At 46.8% G+C, this 24,061-nt stretch overlaps 1 protein-coding gene across 1 annotated transcript in view; it reads right to left on the bottom strand.

The window, feature by feature from the left end:
• Window positions 1-10,485: 10,485 nt before the first annotated feature.
• LOC116515647 overlaps window positions 10,486-24,061 on the bottom strand; it is a 51,243-nt gene continuing 37,667 nt past the window's right edge. The window contains exon 6 of the mRNA XM_032227781.1: window positions 10,486-11,399. Coding sequence (XP_032083672.1) covers window positions 11,067-11,399 — 333 coding nt within the window. The 3' untranslated portion in view covers window positions 10,486-11,066. The remainder of the gene's footprint in view (window positions 11,400-24,061) is intronic.

The raw sequence follows: 24,061 nt of genomic DNA, 5'->3' as shown, positions 1-24,061 counted from the left end.
TCAGCTCCGATGGCTTTCCCGGACTGTTCCGGACAACTAAACATGAATGCATACTACCCCTCCTTCCCCCCCAGCCAAGGCTTGGAAAAAACCCTGGAGTGGAGATTTTGACTCCTTCCAAATGGGGATAATTGAAATGAACCAATGCCCTGCAACTGAGTTGAAGCCAGAATCCCTATCAAGATGGGATTTTCAACCCAGCCAGCAAGAAGGGATTTGGCCAGCATCTTTCACTTGCCAGCCACCAGAAATTGGGCTGCAGCTAGTGGATGAAGCACCACTAAATTGGGTTTTCTTCCCAGAGTATGGATGGTTAAGATGCCAGTGGGCCATCAACATGGGCCATCAACATGGGGAAATCCTCCAAGCCAGCAGTGGGGCCCTTGGCACATAAGCCCCCCTAACCAGCCATCATTGGGTGAACTGCAACCTGTGAATCAGGCACCCTCGGGATGGGTCTTAATCCCAGGTCATGGATGGAAGGGATTCCAATTGGTACCTGCCCTTCCTCAACAGATGGCATCATGGCAGACAACTGGGCAGTGGCCCACCGAGGGATTGACCTCCCCACTGGTTCCAGTCTCCCCTGCAATGTCCCCAAAGGTTCTTACCCAACTTTCCTACAGAGAAAGGTTCTCAACAATGGAAGAAGGGATTACCAAGGGGCAAGCTACAGAATGGACGGTGGAAAAATGTGATGAGGCGGTTCCTAAGTTTAGAGATGTAACTAGGTCCCTTTCCTCGTGGGGGCCAACAAAATGCCACCTTTGCTGTCAACTTGGCCACAAAGCGTCAGAGGGCTTGGCTCCAGCCCCATTGCCACAAATGTGCACATCAACTGCCATGGCAGAAAAGAGAAGGCCTCAGATGCCACCACAAAAGAGTCATCTGGGCCAACAACCTCGAGAAGAGGATCCCCAACTTAAGGTGACAAAGAGTCCTACCAAGGGGGAGGCCTCGGAGGAGGAAAAGGGCAACCAACCTCTGGAAGAGGATCCCCAACTTAAAGTGACAAAGAGTCCTACCAAGGGGGAGTCCTCGGAGGAGGAAAATGCTGAAGATGACCCAATGGTGAATGCACCCATCCGCCCCTTCGCCTTCCAAGTCAACCTCCAAGTGCCTAAGATGGGGTTGGAGGGGGAAGTTGAAGCAGTTGTGAGCACCAGTTGCTCTCGATGCTTAATCAGCAGGTCAATTGTCAAGCAACTAGGCATAAGCACAAGACCTCTAGCCTGTCCCATTCAGGTTGAGCAGGTAGATGGAACGCTAATTGGAGGGGCCCAAACCATGCTAGTAACTGACCTGGTGAAGTTACAAGTGGGCCGCCACTGTGAGCTTCTCAGATTCATTGTGGCTCGAGATGCCTGAAAAAATCATCTTGGGGCTTGCATGGCTTGACAAGTGGAAGCCTACGATAAAGTGGGAAGACGGTGGTAGGAAATTGATGATAGTGGTTGAGCCGCTACCACCGGTGGAGGAAAAGGGCCAGCTAGGGATGATTGAACCCAAGAGCCCAGAACCTGCAGCAGACACAAAAAACCCAGCTGTCCAACAAGTACTCAAAAACTTGTTGGGGGATGTTTTGTCGAGAAAAACGCAATATGATAGTAATGAAGATAAGCTGATTACAGCTATGAAATTGGCGCTCCCAACAGACCAGTCTGGACTGCTACAACGGGTGGCCAGCCTTAACAGACCATAGGAAGAGGTCGCAATGGACTTCATCGTGCAACTCCCAGACAGCATTGGCAACAGAGTAATCTGGACAGTTAAGGACTTGGTTTTGCAAGCTGGTGCACTTCATCGCTTGCTCAGAGTTGCCATCCACAAAGAAATTAGCGAAAATGTTTGTGAAACACATTTATTGCCTGCACAGATTGCCCAAGAGGATTATTTCAGACCGCGGAGTCCAGTTCACAGCCAAGTTCTGGAGAGAGGTCCTGAGATCCATGGGGTCCACACAAGAACTGAGCTCAGAGGTTCATCCCAACATGAACTGTGCAGCAGAGAGAGCCAATGTGGTAGTAGAACAATACATCCAGTTATGTTAGTTGACTATGGAGGAGATGTACCAAAACTTATCTGTAATTGATTGACACATTTTCTACAGATGTAAAGAAAGATGCTGTACCTGTTTTAAATTAAAATTAAAAAACATTTATTAAAAAAAAAAAAAAACAATACATCCAGTGTTTTGTGGACTATCAGCAAGACAACTGGTCAGACTTGCTACCCTTCGCAGAAGTGGCATACAACAATGCGATTCACAGCAGCACTGGATTTACTCCTTTCCAGATTACCAGTGGCATGGAATTTGTTCCCATGCCTGAGCTGCCTAGGAAATCTCCCTCCTCCATGTCTTTGAATGAATGGATGGACATGCTAAAGAAAGGTTGGGAGAATACGAAGAAGGCTCTAGCAGATGCAGCAGAAGCCTACCAGAAGCAAGCTGATAAACATCGCTTGCTCCAGAACCCCTTCCATGTGGGGGACAAAGTTTTTGTGTCTACCAAATACTTAAGATTAGGAATGCCTAGCAAGGAATTTGGTCCAAAATTTCTAGGTCCATTACCAATAGTGAAGATAGTTAACCCATTTACAGTTCAACTCAGTCTACCCAGAAGTCTAGGGAAATTTGACCCAGAATTTCAATGTAGCTTGTTGAAACCAGTAAACCTGGGGGTGATGAGTTCCCTCCCCTCTCGACATGTATGGTTGTGCGACTGTTGTCTACTTTTATTATTTGTATTTTGTCTTTTTATGTTCCCCTTTTTTCCCCCTTGAATTGTTCGCTACCCTGAGTCCTCCCGGAGAAGGGCGGCATACAAATAATAAAATACAAATACAAATACAAATTGAGTCTAGCATAAGAGCATCCACCCAAACTTTCTCTCCTCTTAACCAGATAGAAGGGGAAACACAATCTGAAAAGATTGTAGACTCTAGGTTGAATAGGGATTGCTTACAGTATTTAGTGCAGTGGAAGGGTTACCCTTTGTCTGAAGCCACTTGGGTGAAAAGTTGGAACTTAACAGTGGAAAAGTTAGTAGAACAATTCCATGAGAAGTTTCCCGATAAGCCAAAGGGTTCCCTAAAGGGGGAAGTAGGTGGTTAATTTTTTATGTTAACTTTTATGTTATTATCTTTTCAGGAAACGTTTTTTCTTCTGAGGAGAGGCCGCCTGTCAGGCCTGCAATTATATTCCTTTTAGAATTTTGGCCGCGCCACACCTTCTCTTAATTTCATTATGTTGTTTCATTAGTATAGTTGATGGGAGTGGGAATAGACAGGAGTAGGATTGTGGAATGTATTGTTTTCATTCTTTTCTAGAAGCTCAAGGTCATCTTTTGTCTCCGTACTTTCACACCTGACCAGAAGCAGCTGGGTGTAGATACCAGCGTGAAAGAAGAAGATTGGACCATGTGATGGATTGTGGGTGTGGGGACAAGATCATGAACTTTTAACTGGGTGGGATTCTGATGTCATTTCCAGTATTGGGATTCCATAGCATAATGCCAACATGTCTGATTTATTAAATTGGAACTTTAAGGATGGTTTTGCCTTGGTCTCTGATTTAATTCTACATGATACTTGGAACGCTGACAGAGTCCTTGGTACCCTCAAAGCTTGGGGATTTCCTATAGACATTTCTTAGGGACGCAGTGGTTCAGTGGCTAACACGCTGAGCTTGTTGATCAGTTCGGTGGTTTGAATCCCTAGCGCTGCATAATGGAGTGAGCTTCCATGACTTGTTCCAGCTTCTGCTAACCTAGCAGTTTGAAAACATGTAAAAATGCAAGTAGAAAAATAGGAACCACCTTTGTTGGGAAGGGAACAGTGTTCCATGCGCCTTTGGTGTTTAGTCATGCTGGCCACATGACCATGAGACGTCTTCAGACAGTGCTGGCTCTTCGGCTTTGAAACAGAGATGAGCATTGCCCCCTAGAGTCAGAACGACTAGCACATATGTGCGAGGGGAACATTTACCTTTATAGTCATTTCATTACTCAACTACATAACATTATCAGTGCTGGTAAGTAGGAGTAGTAAATTGAGAGCAAATCCCCTCCCTTCTACCACTGATGTTACCGCTATGGGTAATGAAATGTCTGCCAGAAAACCACCAAGCTCAGAGAGCATCAAGGACCTCCCCCTATTTTTCCTGAACAGAGCACATAGGAAGAGTAGAGTTAATGCTTGCTGGGACCCAAGAAACTGGAGGCCACGAAGCTCAAACTGTCTGCCAAGCAGAGCCGCCCACAAGAACTATGGAGCTGCCAGACTCAAAGTCAAATGGTGGTTTTGCCGGGCTCCCAACAGAGCAAAGACGGGAAGGAGGCCTATGCCCCCCTCCCACTCCCTCTGAGACTGATCCCAGGTGGGTAGAAGTGCCCCAGGCCAAGCTGAGTGTCAGCATGGGGTTAGATTTTGCTGCATGCTTGCTATCAGCTGCCATAGTAATTGGGGGGGGGGTGGCATTTGGGCTGGTGAGGTGAAGTCTCATGTGAACTGGAAGGGAGGTTTGCTCTCAAGAATTTTTGCACTGCTGAGTGGATTTGTTTATACCCAGTCAAGACCAACCGTCCTAGGACTCCAGATGGGTAAAATACCTGAAGATGGGCTTCACATATCATCATACTGGACTTTGATTGGACCCTCAGCACTGGACTCAGGGGGGGGATTTGGGGAAACGTTCAATCTGTAACTTTCATACGTTTTGAATTAGATCTTGCCTTGCTTTCGCTCCTCTCTATCTAGCTATCTTGACCCATTCCAGTCCGGCTTCAGGCCTGGCTACAGCACAGAAACCGCTTTGGTCGCATTGACCGATGACCTCTGGAGAGCCAGGGATGGAGGCTTTGCCTCCATCCTGGTCCTCCTTGACCTCTCAGCGGCTTTCGATACCATCGACCATGGTATCCTTCTGCGACGACTGCGGGAGGTGGGGGTGGGAGGCACTGTTTTGCAGTAGTTCTCCTCTTACCTCTCGGACAGGTCGCAGTCGGTGTTAGTTGGAGGGCAGAGATCGACCCCTAGGCCCCTAACATATGGGGTGCCGCAGGGTTTGGTCTTGTCCCCCCTACTTTTCAACATCTACATGAAACCGCTGGGCGAGATCATTCGGCGGCACGGGATAAAATACCACCAGTATGCGGACGATACTCAGTTGTATCTGTCCACCCCATGCCAACTCAATGAAGCGGTGGACGTGATGAACCAGGGACTTGAAGCTGTTAGGGACTGGATGAGGGCTAACAAACTTGTGCTCAACCCAGATAAGACCGAGTGGCTGTTGTGTTTCCCTCCCACCAATTCGGCAAGTATTCCATCTCTCAGGCTGGGGGGTCAAACACTACATCCCTCAGACAGGGTCCGCAACTTGGGAGTCCTCCTGGATCCACAGCTGACCTTCGAACACCATTTGTCAGCTATGACCAGGGGGGCATTTGCCCAGGTTCGCCTGGTGCACCAGTTGCGCCCCTACCTGAACCGGGAGGCTCTCACAACAGTCACTCGTGCCCTTGTGACCTCTAGGCTGGAGTACTGCAACATGCTCTACACGGGGCTGCCCTTGAAGAGTATTCGGCGACTTCAGCTAGTCCAGAATGCGGCCGCGCGAGCTATTGTGGGTGCACCTCGCTTCACCCACATAACACCTATCCTCCGCGAGCTGCACTGGCTACCTGTCAATCTCCGGGTATGCTTCAAGGTGCTACTTGTCACCCATAAAGCCCTTCATGGTAGTGGATCTGGGTACTTGAGAGACCGCCTACTGCCAATTACCTCCATGCGACCTATTAGATCTCATCGATTAGGCCTCCTCCGAGTTCCATCTGCCGGTCAATGCCGACTGGCAACCACGCGGAGGAGAGCCTTCTCGGTGGCAGCTCCGACCCTATGGAACGATCTCCCCGTGGAGATTCATACCCTCACCACCCTCCAGACCTTCCGCACAGCCCTCAGAATCTGGCTACCCGTCAGGCCTGGGGCTAAGACTGTAACCCGCCCGAATGGTATGAATGTTGTGTTTTAATTATGTATTGTCTTATATGTTAAAAGTTTGTTTCCCCCCCCCCTTTTGGGTTGTGAGCCGCCCTGAGTCCCCCCAGGGAAAAGGGCGGCATATAAATAAACTTCTACAATCTACAATCTACAATCTATCTCAATGGATTTGGGTTTTTTTTTTCTTGGGGTTTGAAAGGAGGCAGGCCTGACATTGGGCCAGCAAGAGTTTTTTCTGGGCCAGCAACTGGGTTTCTGACCTTCCCAGCTGGCTTCCGACAAGCAAAGTCAAGATGGATTCACTTAACTATGTGATTCACTTAACAGTTGCAGTGATTCACTTAAACAGTGACAAAAAGGCTTGTAAAATCAGGTGCAGCTCACTTAACAACTGACTTGCTTAGCAACATAAACTGTGGTGAATCAAGGTTGACCTGGGAGAGGCCAGCAGAAGAGATGGGATGCACTCAGCAGCTGAGGCCCTGCCAGTCACCGAGTTACATACACCCCACTCCATTTCCATTCCAGCTATCGGAAGGGGTTGCGGATCTGGTGCCCAGCTGCTCCCAGGCCTGGAGTCCTTCTGAGCCCATGAACAGGAGACATGAATAATGGGCTGTCCGCTAAAAAAAGGCAAGGCTTCCTGGTAGGAAGCCTTTCATTGTGGAGCCTGTCTGGCAAGAACAAAGAATGCTTATTCGGAGAGAATATGCCAGTGTAAAACTTGGCATATTCTGGGTGGCTAAAGAACTGATAAGAGTAACAAAAGCTAGACATCCTGCATATCACAGCTGGAAGTTAGGAATAGGGATGGCCTGGAGCAAATAGATAACTCCTGGAGCATTCATTAGCCAAGTCTTAGGAATAGGGACATCTAGGAACCAATAGAACAATTGTTAGGTCCTTACTTTAGTAATGTTTATTACATATTTCTTATATATCTCGTCTTATCCGCCTTGTGCTTTAGTGAAATTGTATAAAGCTTTCTTTATTCTATTCTTCAGGGTTCTTTGGCATTTTTTGCCAGGACCCCTTTTCTTGGAGCATTCCAGTAAAAGGAAACAAACCTGCACCTTGCATCTGGTGTTCTTCATCGGCTTCGGCACCAGGCTCAGACCCAAATTGGGGACTCATGTGGGATTCCATGTCTGGATTTGATTGAAAGATACCAACGACTACTAGAGGGCTCCCAGATTGGTAAGTAGTGACTGAAAGGTATGTGAATGGTTTGAAATGAGACTCTTGATCGATGATCAGGATTGTGTATTTCTGCATGTTATCAGTTGCACCGACACCCATGAATTTTTGGCAATGACTGGGTACTGTGGAATGCAAGGGACATTGCAGGAATCCACTTGTCCCACCAATGCATGGAGTGGATTGATTGAATGTAAGAAGCCACTGCCTAGTGGAGTGATGACTAACCTTTTTCTAAAGGTGTGCCAAAACTGTGCACGTGTTCGTGTGCCCATCCCCCCACCCGCTTGCACATGTTCGAGTGACCCCCCCACCATGCATGCGGGGGGGGGGATTTTTGCCCTCCCCAGGCTCTGAAGACTTTCCTGAAGCCTGGGGAGGGGGGCAACTGCCTCCCCCGGCCCTCCAGAAGGCCAGAAATCAGAGTTGAGGGCTGCCGTGCCAGCAAATATGGTTCCATGTGCCACCTGTGGAACGCGTGCCCTAGGTTCACCGTCACGGGTCTAGTAGTTGAGGCAGCAATTAGAAACCAGGAGAAGGTGAGTTCTAGTCCTGCCGTAGGCATGAAAGTTGGCTGGGTGACTTTGGGCCAGTCCCTCAGCCCAATGCACCTCACAGGGTTGTTGTTGTGGGGAAATTAGGAGGAGGGAGGAGTATTAGGTACGTTTGCTACCTTCAGTTAGTTATAATAAATGAAAGAATAAATAATAAACAATCTTTTAGCTGCCTACTGCAGTATCTGCTTAGCAGAAACCTACATTGTAACAAGGTAATGATGAGAGGTGGATTCATTCAACCTTCAGGGAGATCAAGCTATCTTTAAAATGACCTTGATACATCAAGATGTGGTACAGGTAGTCCTTGACTTACAACAGTTCATTTAGTGACCGTTCAAAGTTACATCTCTAAAAAAAGTGACTTATGACCAATTTTTCACACTTATGACCCCATCCCCATCGTCATGTGATCAAAATTCAGACACTTGGCAACCGACTCGTATTTATGACAGTTACAGTGTCCCGGGGTCACGTGATCCTCTTTTACCACCTTCTGACAAGGAAAGTCAATGGGGAAGCCAGATTCACTTAACAACTGTGTTACTAACTGAACAACTAGAGAGATTCACTTGGGAACTGTGGCAAGAAAGGTTGTAAAATGGGTCAAAACTCACTTCAATATCTCACTTAGCAACATAAATTTTGGCCTCAATTGTGATCATAAGTTGAGGACTATCTGTACTTCTCCAGCTGCCAGAGGATGCCACAATTGCGACAATTGGGAAATGCTAAATTAGTATTTTTTAAACTTGGCAAGTTAAAGATACGTATGTGGACTTCCAGAGTTCCTATGCTGACGGAGGAATCCTGGCAATTGAAGTCCATGCATCTTAAACGTTTCTGAGATTGAGAAACGTTGGTTTACAGGAAGAATATGAGGTAGGGAATAGTGGCCTTGATAGGTCACAATCTGGCATCAGGACGGGATGTAAATATTTTAAATTTATTCAAAATATGTTCACTTTGCATAAACAAACAGAATTGTGAAATATTTGGCTGCCGTAGAAGCCAAGAGAATGAAAGACAGTGTTTCTCTAGGCTTCCACTGCAGCTGCCCACTTGGCAAATGTCCCTGGCCTGGGGGACTTGTGGGGTCCTGCCATCTCTTGTGCCAGTGAAAGGTGTTTGGCCAGTCATGCCAGGTGTTCTACAATAGATAGCAGCTAGATCAGGGTCTCAGGGTTTTCTTCCCCACTGAAATTGCTATTCCAGGGATCGCTGAGTCAGAAGGATCCAGGTTCATTTGTTTAAGTCCATCCCTGGCAGCTGGCTGTGAACTGGGGTGGATGATCCTGGAAGAGACGGAGGCTGGAAAGAGAAGCTCAGGAGAAAGGAACCTCCCTGATCCCCAATAACAAACAGTGGGGGACAAACTCTGCCTAAGATGCCGAAGTAAGCAACGAGGCTTAAAAATTTGTGAACCCTTTTGAATATTTCCATAGAAGGTAATCCTCGACTTACAACTGAGGTCTATCTTATGGCCATAAGTCATCAAGGTCATTAATTAACTGGGTGCATGCCTGATTTCACAACCCTTTCTGCTGCAGTTTTTTTTTTGTTTCTGTTATAATTTTGCACCAGTGAGGTTAAAACCAATTGCGTTGTATTTAAGTACAATGACAATAAAGATTATAAAACATGATCTATTCTCCACATAGCATACCGGTACTTCCACATCTTCATGAGTTGTGAAAATCAGACTTTAATAGTGAATATGCAGTAGCCATTCAGAGTCACTGCAACAGTGGGATAGGCAACTTATAAATTGAATAAATAAATTTGTTTAATTTATTTTATTTATTTAATAAATTATGTTCTTTAAGTTAGTTGGACCCCACACCTGATCCTCCGATTGAAATACCCAAGTCTGATTTCCCTTTCAGATGAGCTGGGCAGGGCTTCCCAACCAGGACACATTCTGGGAGTTGATGTCCACAATTTCAAGTGGTCAAGGTTGGGAGACCCTCCCCGAGGCCTTGTGTACTTTTGCCACACACAAATAGGTGGCTTTGGATCGTTTTCCTCACTGAAACAAGTATAAGGCTTTTGACGGATTTGTTTACTTGAATTCACTTTTGTTAGTTTTAGGACTTGTGTGGAGAACAGATCTCATTTAAAATTTATTATGCAGAAATATTGAACATTCAAAGGATTCACAAAGTTTGAACACCACTGTCAATCACTGGCAAGATGGAGCTAAGCTTTTTAGTATCTATTTGCTTCCATCTAATGGCCATCTGGGTTTTTTCGGTTTAATTGCTTCAAAGAGAGAGGGGGGGGGAGAGAGGGAGAGAGAGAGAGAGAGAGAGAGAGAGAGAGAGAGAGAGAGAGAGAGAGAGAGAGAATGAAAAACTAAAGAAAAACAAAAAGCACAACTGGAAAAAGAAAACCGCAAAATAGAACCTGTAAATTCAGGAAAAAATAATCGTAATGACTTGTGTCATTACTAAAGTGTTGGGCTAAATGAGAAAATACAGGTTATTACCTCTCACAACCCCACATGTTGGTGCAGTGTCACATTTCCATAAAGTCAAGGAAGTGAACATGTGTGAACACCTGCATCATGAGGAAAAGCTGCATTACCATCTGTGTGCTCCGGTGGATTTGAGAAGTATCAGTTGTTCTATCAGGCACAAGGCCTACCGAAAGGGTTCACTGAAAAGAGATTTGGGAATCAAAAACTGGTTTTGAAAACTTCACTGTTTTAATAAACAAATGATGCTTTGAAGAAGGTGAATGCTTGCTGAAGGATTATGAATTGTTGTCCACTTACATTCCTTTAAATCTACTGGCTGTGTTTCTAAGATAACACATAGCTGAGATTATTGTCCATGGCTTAGGAGAGGCTGAAGCACCTTTTCATATTAGTGTTTATAGTTAAACAAAACTCTTATACTTGCAAAAAATTTAATTCAGTATCTGAATTACTATGAAGTTGTTCACTTTTATTTTGAAGGGCTTTCCAATTCTGTAAAAGGATTAAGAGGACAATTTTATATTATCAAAAGTTATCACGGTTGCCGTTTGCAAATAATTGTTCATACATTGCGCCATCTTGAAATGAAGACTTCCTTATGCAATAAAATAGTGATACTTGGGAGTAGCTAAATTCAGAAGAGACACAATGGCATGTCCGTCACTGCATGCAGTTGACCCCAAGCCAGGGGAAGCCGTTAGAGCAGAGTGCATCTGAACCCTGGGCCAGCAGGCAGGCAGGCTGGGCGTCAACGCTCAAGACAAGGGATGAGACATAACGTTAACAGGACGGGGGGGGGGGGAGAGGCTCTATTCACGATCTGTCCTTCATACCTACCTGATATTGGGCTTTACGTCTTTTTCCTCGGCTTCATCGTCACTGTCATCCACTTGCTGGATAACCAGATCAGATGAGCCATCCTCTACAATCTCCACATCGGATCTATTGTCTTCGCTGTAATTCCAGTTGGAATCTTTGTCCTCCTCCAGAGGAAACTCCGGGGGCGGTTCTGTGTCCAAATCAATGCGGATGCTGTCGATCCCAGCTTCAGAGAGGCACTCGTTGCAAAGTCTGTAGCGTCTTGTCCCTTCCTGGACCACCTGGCCTGTCATTTCAGTGACATGACGCTTGCATTTCCTGCAGATGGGTTTGCAAGCTTGATGGATCTGCAGTGATGGGAGAGGACATTATCAGAAAGTGCTTAGATGGAAATAGAACTGTGTGGCAATAGCAAGTCATACTCTCCTCACTGAGAGAATGAGTCAGTTACATTTAGTCCTAAATTAAATCAATTTAATCTAGAAAAGACTTTGTTTATAAGAGCTGGACATAATTCGTGTTTGAATACGATGGGAGGTAAAAGGAACCACTTCTCTGTGGCTTGGAAGAAAACTCTTTGAAGTTGTTTATAACATCAGCAGGAGTCAAGGTTGAGTAAAGGCAAATCTAAATTTCAGGATAAGAAGGACTTTCTCCCTCTTTTTTTTTAAGCAAATAAGAGATGAAAACAAATTAATTGTAAAGCAAAGAAATTATAGGATAAATCTATTGTACAATTTTGTAATCATATACGATTTTGTATATAATTACATAAGATGCAAGGTGATATCAACAAAGTTATAAAATGCAAGGAAAGTTTCAAGTAATATTTTTTGGTTTCAATAGGTACATGCACAACCCATTTTTGGTTAAAATATTATGTTTATATTATGCACTCCACCCTTTGCAAAATATACTTCTTCCGAAAAATAATGGAACAGACTAACAGATTGGAAGGGACCTTGGAGGTCTTCTTGTCCAACACCCTACTCAAGCGAAAAACCTCCAGTGATGGAGCACTCGCAACTTAGGAAGGCAATCCATTCCACTGGTTAATGGTTCTGAGTTAGGAAATTTCTCCTTAGTTCTGGGCTGCTTTTCTACTTGATTAGTTTCCATCCATTGTTTCTTGTCTTGCCTGTGGTACTTTGGAAAATAGGTTGAAATCCCTCCTTCTTTGTGGCAGACCCCCAAATTTTGGAACACTGCTATCATGTCACCCCTGATGCTTTTCACTAGACTAGACATATCCAATTCCAGCAACCATTCTTCATATGCTTTAGCGTCCAAACCCATCTTTGTTACTTTTTTTCTGCACTCTTTCCAAAATCTTTACATCTTTTTTTTTAATAATATGGTGTCCAAAACTGGATGCAGTATTCCAAGTGTGATCTTACCAAGGCTTTATGAGATGGTTCTAATAGTTCATTTGATCTTGATGCATTGGCTTTTTAGCTGCTGTTGCACACAGCTGGCTCCTGTTTGTCATGTTTAGACATGGACATGTTTGTCCACTAGGACTCCAAGATTCTTCTCACAGTTACTGCTATTGAGCCAGGTTTTGCCTAATCTCCACCTGTACATTTGATTTGTCTTGCCTAAATGTAAATGTACTTTTTTCTATACTGAATTTCATTTTGATAGTTATGGCTCACTGTTCAAATCTGTTGAGATCTATCTGGATCTTGAGCCTATCTTCTGGAGTGGTGGCTATTCCTGCTTTAAAAGAGTGTTAGACTAATGGCATGAAGTTAATTCTAAGGTACTGAGGCATGTGATATCTAACATATATTGAATGTTCCACTGAAGTCTGGGAATTGGGCGCCTTGTCAGTCAACAGGAGTTCTGATTTACCACCAGCTTATCAGGTACATAGGAGCTGAGGAGTTGGCTGCACAAAGAGACAACAGCCAACCACTTAATAGCCGGCTATCAACATCCCAATCAACCAATAACAAGCCATCCATCCAGCTGGTGTTTAGACATATTTTATTAGAATTGTGTTTGTAGCTTAGCCAATAGCCATGATGGGCCAAGAGCCAGCTACGTCTTCATTTGATCACTGAACCCAGAGAGCCATGTTGAGACCAGTTGCCTTAAGCTCTCAGAGAGAACATGGCAAGATGGAAACGCAATAAACGGATAGAAGAGATGATTCCACCTAGCTCATCAGATGTGTTCTTGGAGAACTTGTCCTTCCAAAGGTGGTTAGTCAGAAGACACCTGGGCAACTGCACAAGAGTCAACTTCTGAAGTGCTGCATCTGCACAACACGCAAACGAAGGACGCAATTAGACTCCAGACAGGTTTGGACGTGCACAAAACCCTGAGCCACCCAGAAAGCAACCAGGCTAACAGTGCTAGCCTGCTGTTGGAATGTAGAGGCCACAGAACTTGGTTAGCATGTTTCGGAACAGCCGATGATTCCATCTTGTTGGAAAGGCAAGGCAGCTCTTGAAAGTCCAGCCTCTGGCTGTCATCACCCGGCCTCTCTGCCAAGGCTGTTCCTTCTTGCCTGCCAGCAGCTCTTCTTGGTCCCAGTCCCCCGTGCTGAGCGGATGCTCTTCTGGAACGCTAAGGCCAATCGTGCCTCAGCCTCAGAAGCCTCTGGTCAGATCAGGACCTCCCCTTGGAGAGGGTGTCTGAGGCAAATGGCAGGCAGATGCCGAATGAGCAGCTGTCCGACTCCCATCCAACAATGCTACATTCTCTTATTTTTTTATTTGCAACATTTATTGATAGAGGACAATTTATAGAAATTGGAGAATTGCGTTTCAATTCTGCTTCTTTAATCGATGTTAATCAGGGCGAGGAGCGTCTCTTGAAAAACCCAGAAGTTGTTGCTTGCTTCCCTGATAGGAATGTGCAACGTCTGGTCTGGTCACATTTTGCAAAATGCTGCTCCCTTTTCCAGGCTCCGAGATGTCCGTCTGAGCAGCCCAATGGCAAGAACATTTTTCCTACCCCCACTATGCCAAGGTCACTCAGGAGCAAGAGGGCTCCCTTTCCTTTACAAGTGAGAACATCTCATCACTTTGACATTATGCAAAAGAATGTGGTGTGGTGTGATGTGCACATCTTTATTGTGTTCTCTAAGTAGCAAGATAAGCACCTGAGCTTTCTGGAGTTGCAGGGTGATGAGACTATCAATATGGCTACAAAAGGCTTTCATTGGGAAGAAGCATCAGCAGCACAAACCTGGCACCTGTCTGTGACTCACTGAAGCAGCTGTGCAGCAGCTGCACAGTCCTGAATCAGATACAGCTGCTTTAATGAGATGCAGGCAGATGCTGTGCTTGAACTGCTGCCTGTTCCCAAATGAAGCCACCTGCCAGTTGACTTCAGAGACAAAAATCAGCCATTTGAACCAACCGTAGTTTTGATCTTATGCTGAGTGTCCCACAGGGTGAGAAGAAGGTGCTTCTATGGATTTAACAGAGTAACAGAGTTGGAAGGGATCTTGTAGGTCATCTAGTCCAACCCCTCACACAAGCAGGAGATCCTATACCATTTCTGACAGGTGGCAGGCCAATCTCTTCTTGAAAGTCTCAAGTGATTAAAGCTCCCAAACCTTCTGAGGGCAAGCTATTCAATTGGTTGATTGTTCTCACTGTCAGAAAGTTCCTCCTTATTTCTAGGTTGAATCTCTCCATCAGTTTTCATACATTATTCCTTGGAAAATAGCTTCACCTCCTCTTCCTCTTTGTGGCAGCCCCTGAGATATTGGACGACTGCTATCATGTCTCCCCTGGTCCTTCTCTTCTCTAGACTAGCCATGCCCAGTTCCTGCAATCGTTCATCGTATGTTTTAGCCTCCACTTCCCTAATCAACTTGGTTGCTCTTCTTTGTACTCTTTCTAGAGTCTCAACATCTTTGTTATATTGTGGTGACCAAAACTGGATGCAGTGCTCTAGGTGTGGTTTTACTAAGGCTTTATAGGGTGGTATTAGTACCTCACATGATCTTGATTGTATCCCTCTGTTAATGCAACTTAGGATTGCATTGGCTTTTTTGACTGCTGCTGCACACGGCTGGTTCATATTTACCTGGTTGTCCACCAAGACTCCAAGATCCCTCTCACAGTCACTGATATTGAGCCTGGTTTCACCCAGTTTATATCTGTACCTTTGTTTTTTCTTGCCTAAGTGTAAGACTTTACTTTTCTCTATGCTGAATTTCGTTTTGTTAGATAGGGCCCAGTGTTTAAGTCTGTTAAGATCCTTCTGGATCTTGAGCCTATCATCTAGGTCCGGGATGGCGAACCTGTGGCACGCAGAGCCATTTGTCAAGGCACGTGAGGCGTTGCCCTGTCAGCTGGCCAGCGTACATGCGCGCACTGGCCAGCTGAGTTCAGCCTTTTTAAAAGCCATTTTTCGCGCATCCCAGGCTCCAGAGGCATTATAGGAGCCTGGGGAGGGCGAAAAGAGCCTCCTCATACCCAGGCCCTCCGGAGGCTTCAGGAGCTTCTCTGAAGCCTCTGGAGTGCAAAAAAACGGCCCTAAGTGACTTCTGGTTTGCTCGGTTCTCTGAAGCCTCCTGAAGGTCCCTAAAGCCTCCGGACGGCCTCCAGGGGAGGCTGTTTTTGCCCTCCCCAGGCTCCTATAAAGCCTCTGGAGCCTGGGGAGAATTAAAATTGCATGGAAAAATGGGGGAGAATGCTTCTCGCATGCATGCGCACTGGGGGGGGGGGTGTCACGTGTTGCATTATGGGTGTAGCACGCCTGCACGCAACCCCCCTGCGCTCCCCACTTATGGCCAAAAAAGGTTCACCATCACTGATCTAGGTGTTCGCTATTCCTGCCAGCTGAGTAATCTATTTGCTTTAGAGTAGGTACTCCCTGACTTAGCACTGGTCACTTAGCAACTCCTTAAAGTTACAATGCCCCCCCCCCCCCGGTGCTTTTACCTGGTTCTGAAGTTCTGACGGCTGTGGGGTGGTCAATTATGGTCACATGACTACCCTCAGATGCTCAACAACTGACCTGCACTTGTGGTTGTGATGCGTTTTACAACAGTTGTGCCAAAAACCAGAATTTACTTTCAGTTTTGGGCAAAAATACCCCATAATAACAGGTTTGCTTTGTGACCACAGTGTTCATTTTGCTTAGTGCAACATTCACTTAATGACTGCTGCAGAAAATGTTGTAAAATTGGGTTGGTCACATGGGTGACCTGCTTTACGACTACTGGAACAGGCAGGCTCCATTTTGGTCATAAGTCAAATGAAACCAACTACTACTACTAATCAGTTATTGTTTTGGATTCAGTGCGGTGTAAAGCCTCATGGCCAAATGTGCCTCCACCTGAGAACTTAAGATACTACCCTAACATGTAATTTTTAACTCCCCCCCCCCCCCAATTCCACGCCTGCCATTTTCTTCATTTAAACAAGGAGCCTGGCTTGGATGGCATGCCTCTGGCTTTCTTCCACCTTAGTAAAAGGCTAAAAGCACATTTTTTTATTTTTGGAAGGAAAGGCAAAGGGTTTCCATCCATTACTTGTTTTGACAACAGGCAGACCTGGCATCAGGCTGTTTGCCTTTGACTGCACAAACAGGGCTTTAAAAGTACCAGGAATGTTTAAGTATGATAACAGGTCTGAAGCTTTCATGAAAAAGTGACTGATTGTTAGAAAAACCTTGGGCTGCCTAGGTGATAATACAGTATATCTCGTATTTGTGCAACTGCAAAAGAGAGTGTCAGCCTCTGTTTTGCTGCTTGCTTTTCGGCTGCCATTGAAACGGGGAGGGAGGGCATGGTATTTGGGTGACGGAAATATTCTGTACAGGAGGACTGTTAATTGGGAGTTGTTCTCACCATTCGTTTGCGCATGTGGAAGGAGGGGAGTTTCCCACCAAGGCCAACTGTCCGGCATACCAACCTGATGATGATTTTTGAAGATGTCTCCCACATGACAGCTGGGGAGATATACAATTGGACTATGGACTGGGGTTACCAAGGGGAGGTGAAGGTGTCATGTATTGATATCTAATGCTTTCACGCGCTTTTACTCAGATCCAGCTTTGCCTAGCTTCTATTTACTTATAATCAGTAAAAGTACTCTTAATTCTGCAAAATGGAATTGAGTGGTTTCTTTCTTGGTTATTAAGTGAAGCAGCACCTGACATTAAGCTGGATCTCATCTCGCACCCATCCCGGAGGTGACACCTTCTGAGGGGGGTGCACCCAAAACCTGAAGGATGTCCCACCAAGGCAGTGATCAAGAAGAAGATATGGGAGCAGTTGCATGCCCTTTGGAGATGGAGCAAATGGCTGGCCTGCACTTGGAAGAACGATCCGTTTGACCCAGATGGACTTGGGGAGTGGGACGAAAAGAGGACCCCGAAGAACCATTGACTGGGATTACTACGAGGAGACCCAGAAAACCAAGGGCTGACTGGCGGGATCCTGAGGAGGAGAACCTTATGATGCCCCAAGCGATGAAACTTTTCGAAGGGGCATGGGAGAGGTGCCGAGCCCGTGAGAGTGACATGGAGAGAGAAGCTGATTTCCAGGAGACAGAGGAAAGGTGTACTGAAACCTTGGCTGATCCGAGAGAAACTAGAGGGGCTGAAGGGGGAGCTGAACAAGATGATCCAGCGCCGACCCCGATCACAGCGGCTAGAAACATTCCAAGAGCCCCTCACCGCAGACACTGGATGGCTAAGGTTCCTCCTTTAAGTGTAAAATATGTAGGAGAACCGAAAGATCTAGGGTTCTTCCTTGTTCAAACCTGGAACTACATGCAAATGTATGGCGATGAACTGATTTCTGATGAAGCGAAGGTAAGAGTTATTATGATGGCTTTGGAAAAAAAGTGGCAGATTGGATGGTGGGTTTGCACAACGCTGATTCCCCACTATTGAGAGACTTTAATGGGTTTATGGCCGCTTTGAGAAAACACTTTGATGATCCTCTCACAGAGCAAAGAGTGAGAATTAAGTTTTAAACTCTTACCCAGGGGAAACAGCCAGTAGCTGATTATGTACAAGAATTCTGGGAGCTATCAGCTTTGTGAGGGGTTGGTCTAAAGAAGCATTGTTAGACCATTTCAATGATGGGTTAAACAAAGAAATTTACCAGCATTATGTGAACCGGAGACCTCCCCGTAGACTGCAGCCCTGGTATGAAGCGGCTGCTGATGTAGAAATTGACCTGGCCAGGCTGAATTACCAAGGGGAGAGTGAGGGCGAAAAATCCCCCCCTGCCAACCCCCCCCAGGTGCCCCGAAAGGAGGGAAAAGTGGATCTGCAAGCAAACCAAAACCCTTCGTGTTTCCGCTGTGGGAAGGAGGGGCATTGTGCAGTTAATTGCCGAGTCAAGATAACCCAAAAGGCCCCCCCTCGGAGAGAGAAGAGGCTGGAAAAATCTCCCAGCAAAAGGAAGAACCTGCCCTGAAAGGGGAGGAAACCTCCTCAGCATTTCAGCCCTGGTGAAGAGGGGAAGGACACCCCCAGCTCTTCGGAAGGAAGTGACTCCGACGATGAACACTGGGTAAGTTCCCGATCGGGACCCATGACTATTCCAGTTGAGCTTAGGTGCCCTCTTCTGGTGAACGAGAGAAAATTCTAGCTCTTTTAGATTCCGGATGCACACGGTGCATTATGAGCCCGGAAATAGTAGAAAAATTGGGATTGAAGCTACAAACTTTGAAAATCCCAATCACTTTTTGCCAATTGGATGGCTCTATTGCGGGAGGGAGCCCTGCTCATTTTGTTACTGAGCCTATTGAGATGTGGATGGGACCCCACCAAGAGACAATAAGTATTATTGTAGCCCCGGGAATGGACCAGCCCCTTATATTGGGATTGCCCTGGCTGCGTAAGTGGAACCCACACATAAATTGGAGAAAGGGTTGGTTACGCATCTGATCTTCTGCGCCCCCTGAAAGGAAAGAAGGGGTTCCAAAACCAAATAAATCAGACCCCAATCTAGCAGCCAGAGAGCAAGAAAAAATTGAAGGGGAGGAAAAAATCCCAAAAGAATACTGGGACCTGAAAGACGTTTTCAGTGAAAAATCTTCAGATAAGTTACCCTCCCACAGACCCACCGATTGCAGCATTGACATTCTCCCTGGAGTAAAACTCCCTAAGCCTCAGATTTATTCAATGACCCCTAGAGAAATGGACGAATTGAGAAAATTCATTGACAAAAATTTGGAGAGGGGATTCATTGAAGCTCTAGACCCCGAGTTGCTGCTCCAGTCTTGTTCAGAGAAAAGAAAGATGGTTCTTTTCATTTGTGTGTAAATTTTAAAAACCTGAACGGTGTGTGTGTGTCCAAAATCTCTACCCTTTGCCATTAATGAAGGACATGCTGGCCCAGTTGGGTAAAGGGAGGATTTTCACCAAATTAGATCTACGAGAGGCTTACTATCGAGTCAGAATCAAAGAAGGGGATGAGTGGAAAACTGCGTTTAACTGCCCACTTGGTGGTTTTCAATTTCATATTATGCCATTTGGACTACAGGGGGCGCCAGCTGTTTTCATGCAATTAATTAGTGAAGTTTTACATGACCACCTTTACAAAGGCGTGATAGTCTATCTTGATGATATCCTTATTCACACGGAAACACATGAGGAACACGTGAAACTGGTTCACACAGTACTAAAAAAGGCTTCGTGCAGCGGAACTGTATGCTAAATTGTCTAAATGCAAATTTCATCATGAGTAGGTGGATTACCTGGGATATCGCATCTCCCACGAAGGGATAGAAATGGTCCCAGCAAAGGTCCAAGCAGTCACTGAATGGGCGGCCCCACACACACGCAAACAATTGCAAAGCTTCTTAGATTTTGCTAATTTCTATCGTCAATTTATTCCTTCCTTTGCCAAGATTTCCCTGCCAATTACGAACCTCCTAAAATCGAAGGGGAAGGCAAAACCTAGACCGAGTAAACCCTTAAAATGGACTATGGAATGTCAAGCAGCATTCGAAAAGCTAAAATGGCTTTTTGCAGCTGAACCAGTTTTGAAACACCTGGACATGGATTCACCTTTTGTAGTCCAGGCAGATGCTAGTGATGTTGCAGTAGGAGCGGTGCTACTTCAGGCGAATGCAAATGGGAAATTGCAACCCTGCGCTTAAATAAATTGTAAATTGTAAATTTAATGAACTTATATGCCGCCCAATCCCGAAGGACTCCGGGCGGCTCACATAAAAACAGCTACATAAGAATAAAAAAGAAAGAATAAAATAGAGAAAAGCAGGTTAAAAAACACAACATGCACTCAGTCTTAGTGGGGCTGGACTCAGTCATGAGGTCAACAGCCCCAGGCTTGCCGGAATAGCCAGGTCTTAGTAGACTTACGGAAGGCCAAGAGAGTGGGCAGGGTCCAGATCTCTGGGGGTAGATCGTTCCATAGGGCCGGGGCAGCTACAGAATAGGTCCTCCCCCGAGGGGCCGCCAGATGACATTGTCTGGTCGACGGCACACGGAGAAGACCCAGTCTGTGTGATCTTATTGGACGCTGGGAGGTATGTGGCAGAAGATGGTCTCGTAGGTATCCGGGTCCTAAGCCATGTAGGGCTTTAAAGGTGATAACCAGCACCTTGAAGCGTGTTTGGAGACCAATAGGGAGCCAGTGCAGCTCGCGGAGGATAGGTGTAACATGGGTGTATCTCGGTAAACTCATTATCGCTCGCGCAGCTGCATTCTGGACCAATTGTAGTCTCCGAACACTTTTCAGGGGCAGCCCCATGTAGAGCGCGTTACAGTAGTCAAGTCTGGAGGTGACGAGGGCGTGAGTGACCATTTGAAGTGCCTCCCGGTCCAGGTAGGGCCGCAACTGGTGCACCAGGCGAACCTGGGCAAAAGCTCCCCTGGTCACAGCTGACAAATGGTGTTCCAGTGTCAGCTGAGGATCCAGGAGGACACCCAAGTTGTGGGCCCTCTCTGATGGGTGTAGAGTTTCACCCCCCAGGCTTAAAGATAGCATTTCTGGACTATCCTTGGGGGGCAACATCCATAGCCACTCGGTCTTGTCAGGGTTGAGTGCAAGCTTGTTCACTCCCATCCAGGCCCTAACAGCTTCCAGGCACTGACACATCACTTCCACCGCTTCACTGAGTTGGCCCGGGGTGGAGAGATACAGCTAGGTATCATTCGCGTACTGAATGGTATTTGATCCCGTGCTGGTGAATGATCTCACCCAGTGGCTTCATGTAGATATTAAATAGGAGGGGGGACAAGACCGAGCCCTGCGGCACCCCATATTCAAGGGGCCTGGGGGTCGACCTCTGTCCTCCAACCAACACCGACTGTGACCTGCCAGAGAGGTAAGAGGGGAACTACCGTAAAACGGTGCCTCCCACTCCCACCTCTTCCAGCCATCACAGAAGGATACCATGGTCGATGGTATTGAAGGCCGCTGAGAGGTCAAGGAGCACCAGGATAGAGGAATGTCCTCTATCCGTGGCCCACCAGAGATCATCGGTCAGCGCGACCAAAGCGGTTTTGGTACAATAACCAGGCCTGAAACCGGACTGAAAGGGATCTAGATAATCCGCTTCATCCAAGGTCCATCGGAGCTGGAAGGTCACCACCTTCTCAACAACCTTCCCTAAGAAAGGGAGGTTGGAGACTGGTTGGTAGTTTTTAAGGACAGCTGGGTCCAGAGAAGTTTTCTTGAGGAGGGGTCTCACCACCGCTACCTTCAAAGGTTGCGGGAAAGATCCCTCCTGAAGAGAGGTGTTCACAATCCTCTGGAGCCAGCCTCGTGTTACCTCCCTGCTGGTCGAGACCAACCAGGAGGGACACGGGTCCAGCAAACAGGTGGTGGCACTCGTCGCTCCCATGGCCTTGTCCACTTCCTCATGAGTGACAAGCTGGAACTCACTCCATGAAAACTGATCAAGGCCTTCCCTTGGCATCTCCATTGGCACTGTCCAAGTGGAGTCCAGGTCCCTCCGAATCTGAGTGACTTTGTCCGACAGAAACTGAGCAAATTCGTCAGCTCTTCCCTGTAAGGGTTCCCCGGCATCCCTCCCTTTCAGGAGGGAGCGGGTTATCCTAAACAGGGCGGCCGGATGAGATTCTGCGGACGCAATAAGAGTGAAAAAATGAGTACATTTTGCTGCCCAAATCGCCACTAAATAAGTCCTAATAAAGGCTCTTAGTTGTGTTCGGTCAGATTCGGAGTTACTGGTCCTCCAGCGTCGCTCTAGGCGTCTCTTTTGGCGCTTCATCTCCCGGAGTTCCTCGGTAAACCAAGGTGCTCTCCTGGATCCACTGCCGCGGAGAGACCGCAAAGGCGCAATCCGATCTAGTGCCTCAGCCGCCGCTGTATTCCAAGCAGCGACCAAGGACTCAATCGGGTTGTGGGCAAGGGAGTCAGGTATCTCCCCAAGCTCCGTCTGAAATCCCAATGGGTCCATCAGGCGACTGGGGCGGAACCATTTAATCGGCTCCACCTCCCTGCAGTGGGGGATTAGCTTCCGAAAATCAAGCCTCAGCAGGAAGTGATCTGACCATGGCAAGGGCGAGATCTCAATCCCCTTTAATTCCAGATCACGTCTCCACTGCCCCGAGAGAAACACAAGGTCGAGTGTGTGTCCCGCCACATGAGTCGGGCCCTGAATTACCTGGGTCAAGTCCATGGTTGTCATGGAGGCCATGAACTCCTGGGCCCCATCGGAGCGTTCGCCAAGAGATGGCAGGTTGAAATCCCCCAGTACTATAAGTCTGGGGAATTCAACCGCCAGTCTGGCTACTGACTCTAGGAGCGCAGGCAGGGCTGTTGTGACGCAGCTGGGAGGTAGGTACGTCAAAAACAAGCCCACTTGACCCCCTAGGTCCAACTTCACAAGGAGGGACTCACACCCGACAGTCTCTGGAGCAGGGATCCTGCAAGGAACTAATGACTCCCGGATAATAACTGCCACTCCCCCAACCCTTTCTGGTGTGGTGGTTGGTGGAGCACTTGAAACCTTTCTGGGCACATTTCTGAGAGGGGGACTCCTCCCTCGTGGCCCAGCCAGGTTTCAGTAATACATGCCAGGTCTGCCCCCCCGTCTAATATTAAGTCCCAGACGAGGGGAGCTTTATGAATCACAGACATTTAGCAACAGCAACCTGAGACCAGGGCCCTGGCATCTCTTGCCACCTGGTCCTAGGGTTGAGTTTTCAGGGCTGGAACAAGGGATCGCTGTGACGTAGCGAACCCTCCTTCCCCGGTAATGGCTAGCCCTGTAGCTCCCGTCATACCTTCCCCTCCCAGTCGTAACCGCAATGCTCCGGCCCGTCCCATCCCCGTAGACCCTCCCTCCCTCCCAAGGCCCCCGTTCTTCTCGGCAGGCCATTCATACCAAACACTCTGGGATGAGAGGCGGATCCGGGCCCCCATCCACTTCTGCTTCTGCACTCAGTGGAGGGGGCTCCAGGCAGCACTCTCAATCCCCTCATATGTACCGGCCAGGAATTCTCCACATACATACCCCACTATGGAATTAAAAGCATACAATAATACAGTAAAAATAGAAATAAGTTAAGTTAATTTAAAACGTGGGATCATTCAATTACAAGCTTATACCTCTCAAAAGCTAACAGAGACTGAGAGACGATGGGCTATTTGGGAAAAGGAGGCTTTTGCGGTCAGGTGGGCCTTGATGACCTGGCATCATTTTTTGGAGGGGGCTAAACACCCTTTTGAGGTATGGACTGATCACAAAAATTTAGTGTCAGCCTCTGCTTTGCTGCTGCTTCAGCTGTCATTGAAACGGGGAGGGGGAGGGGCATGGTATTTGGGAAGGGAATCATTATGTGCTGGAGGAAGATTCCAGACGCTGATCTGACCATCTTACTACGCACATGGAGGAAGGGAGTTGCCCGCCAAGGTTAACTGTCCAGCATTCCATCCTCGTGATGTTTTTTGAAGATATCTCCCGCCTGACTGTTGGGTGAATTATAATTGGACTATGGACTGGGGTGCCAAGGGGAGGGGATTGAATTATACATGATATTCTTTGCTAATTAACCAGATTCAGCTTAGCTTCGCAACTATTCATTT

Source organism: Thamnophis elegans, chromosome 12 (genome assembly GCF_009769535.1).
Source record: "Thamnophis elegans isolate rThaEle1 chromosome 12, rThaEle1.pri, whole genome shotgun sequence".
Taxonomy (NCBI): Eukaryota; Metazoa; Chordata; class Lepidosauria; order Squamata; family Colubridae; genus Thamnophis; species Thamnophis elegans.
Note: the sequence above shows the minus strand (reverse complement) of the source record. Positions and strands in the feature narration are given on the sequence as shown.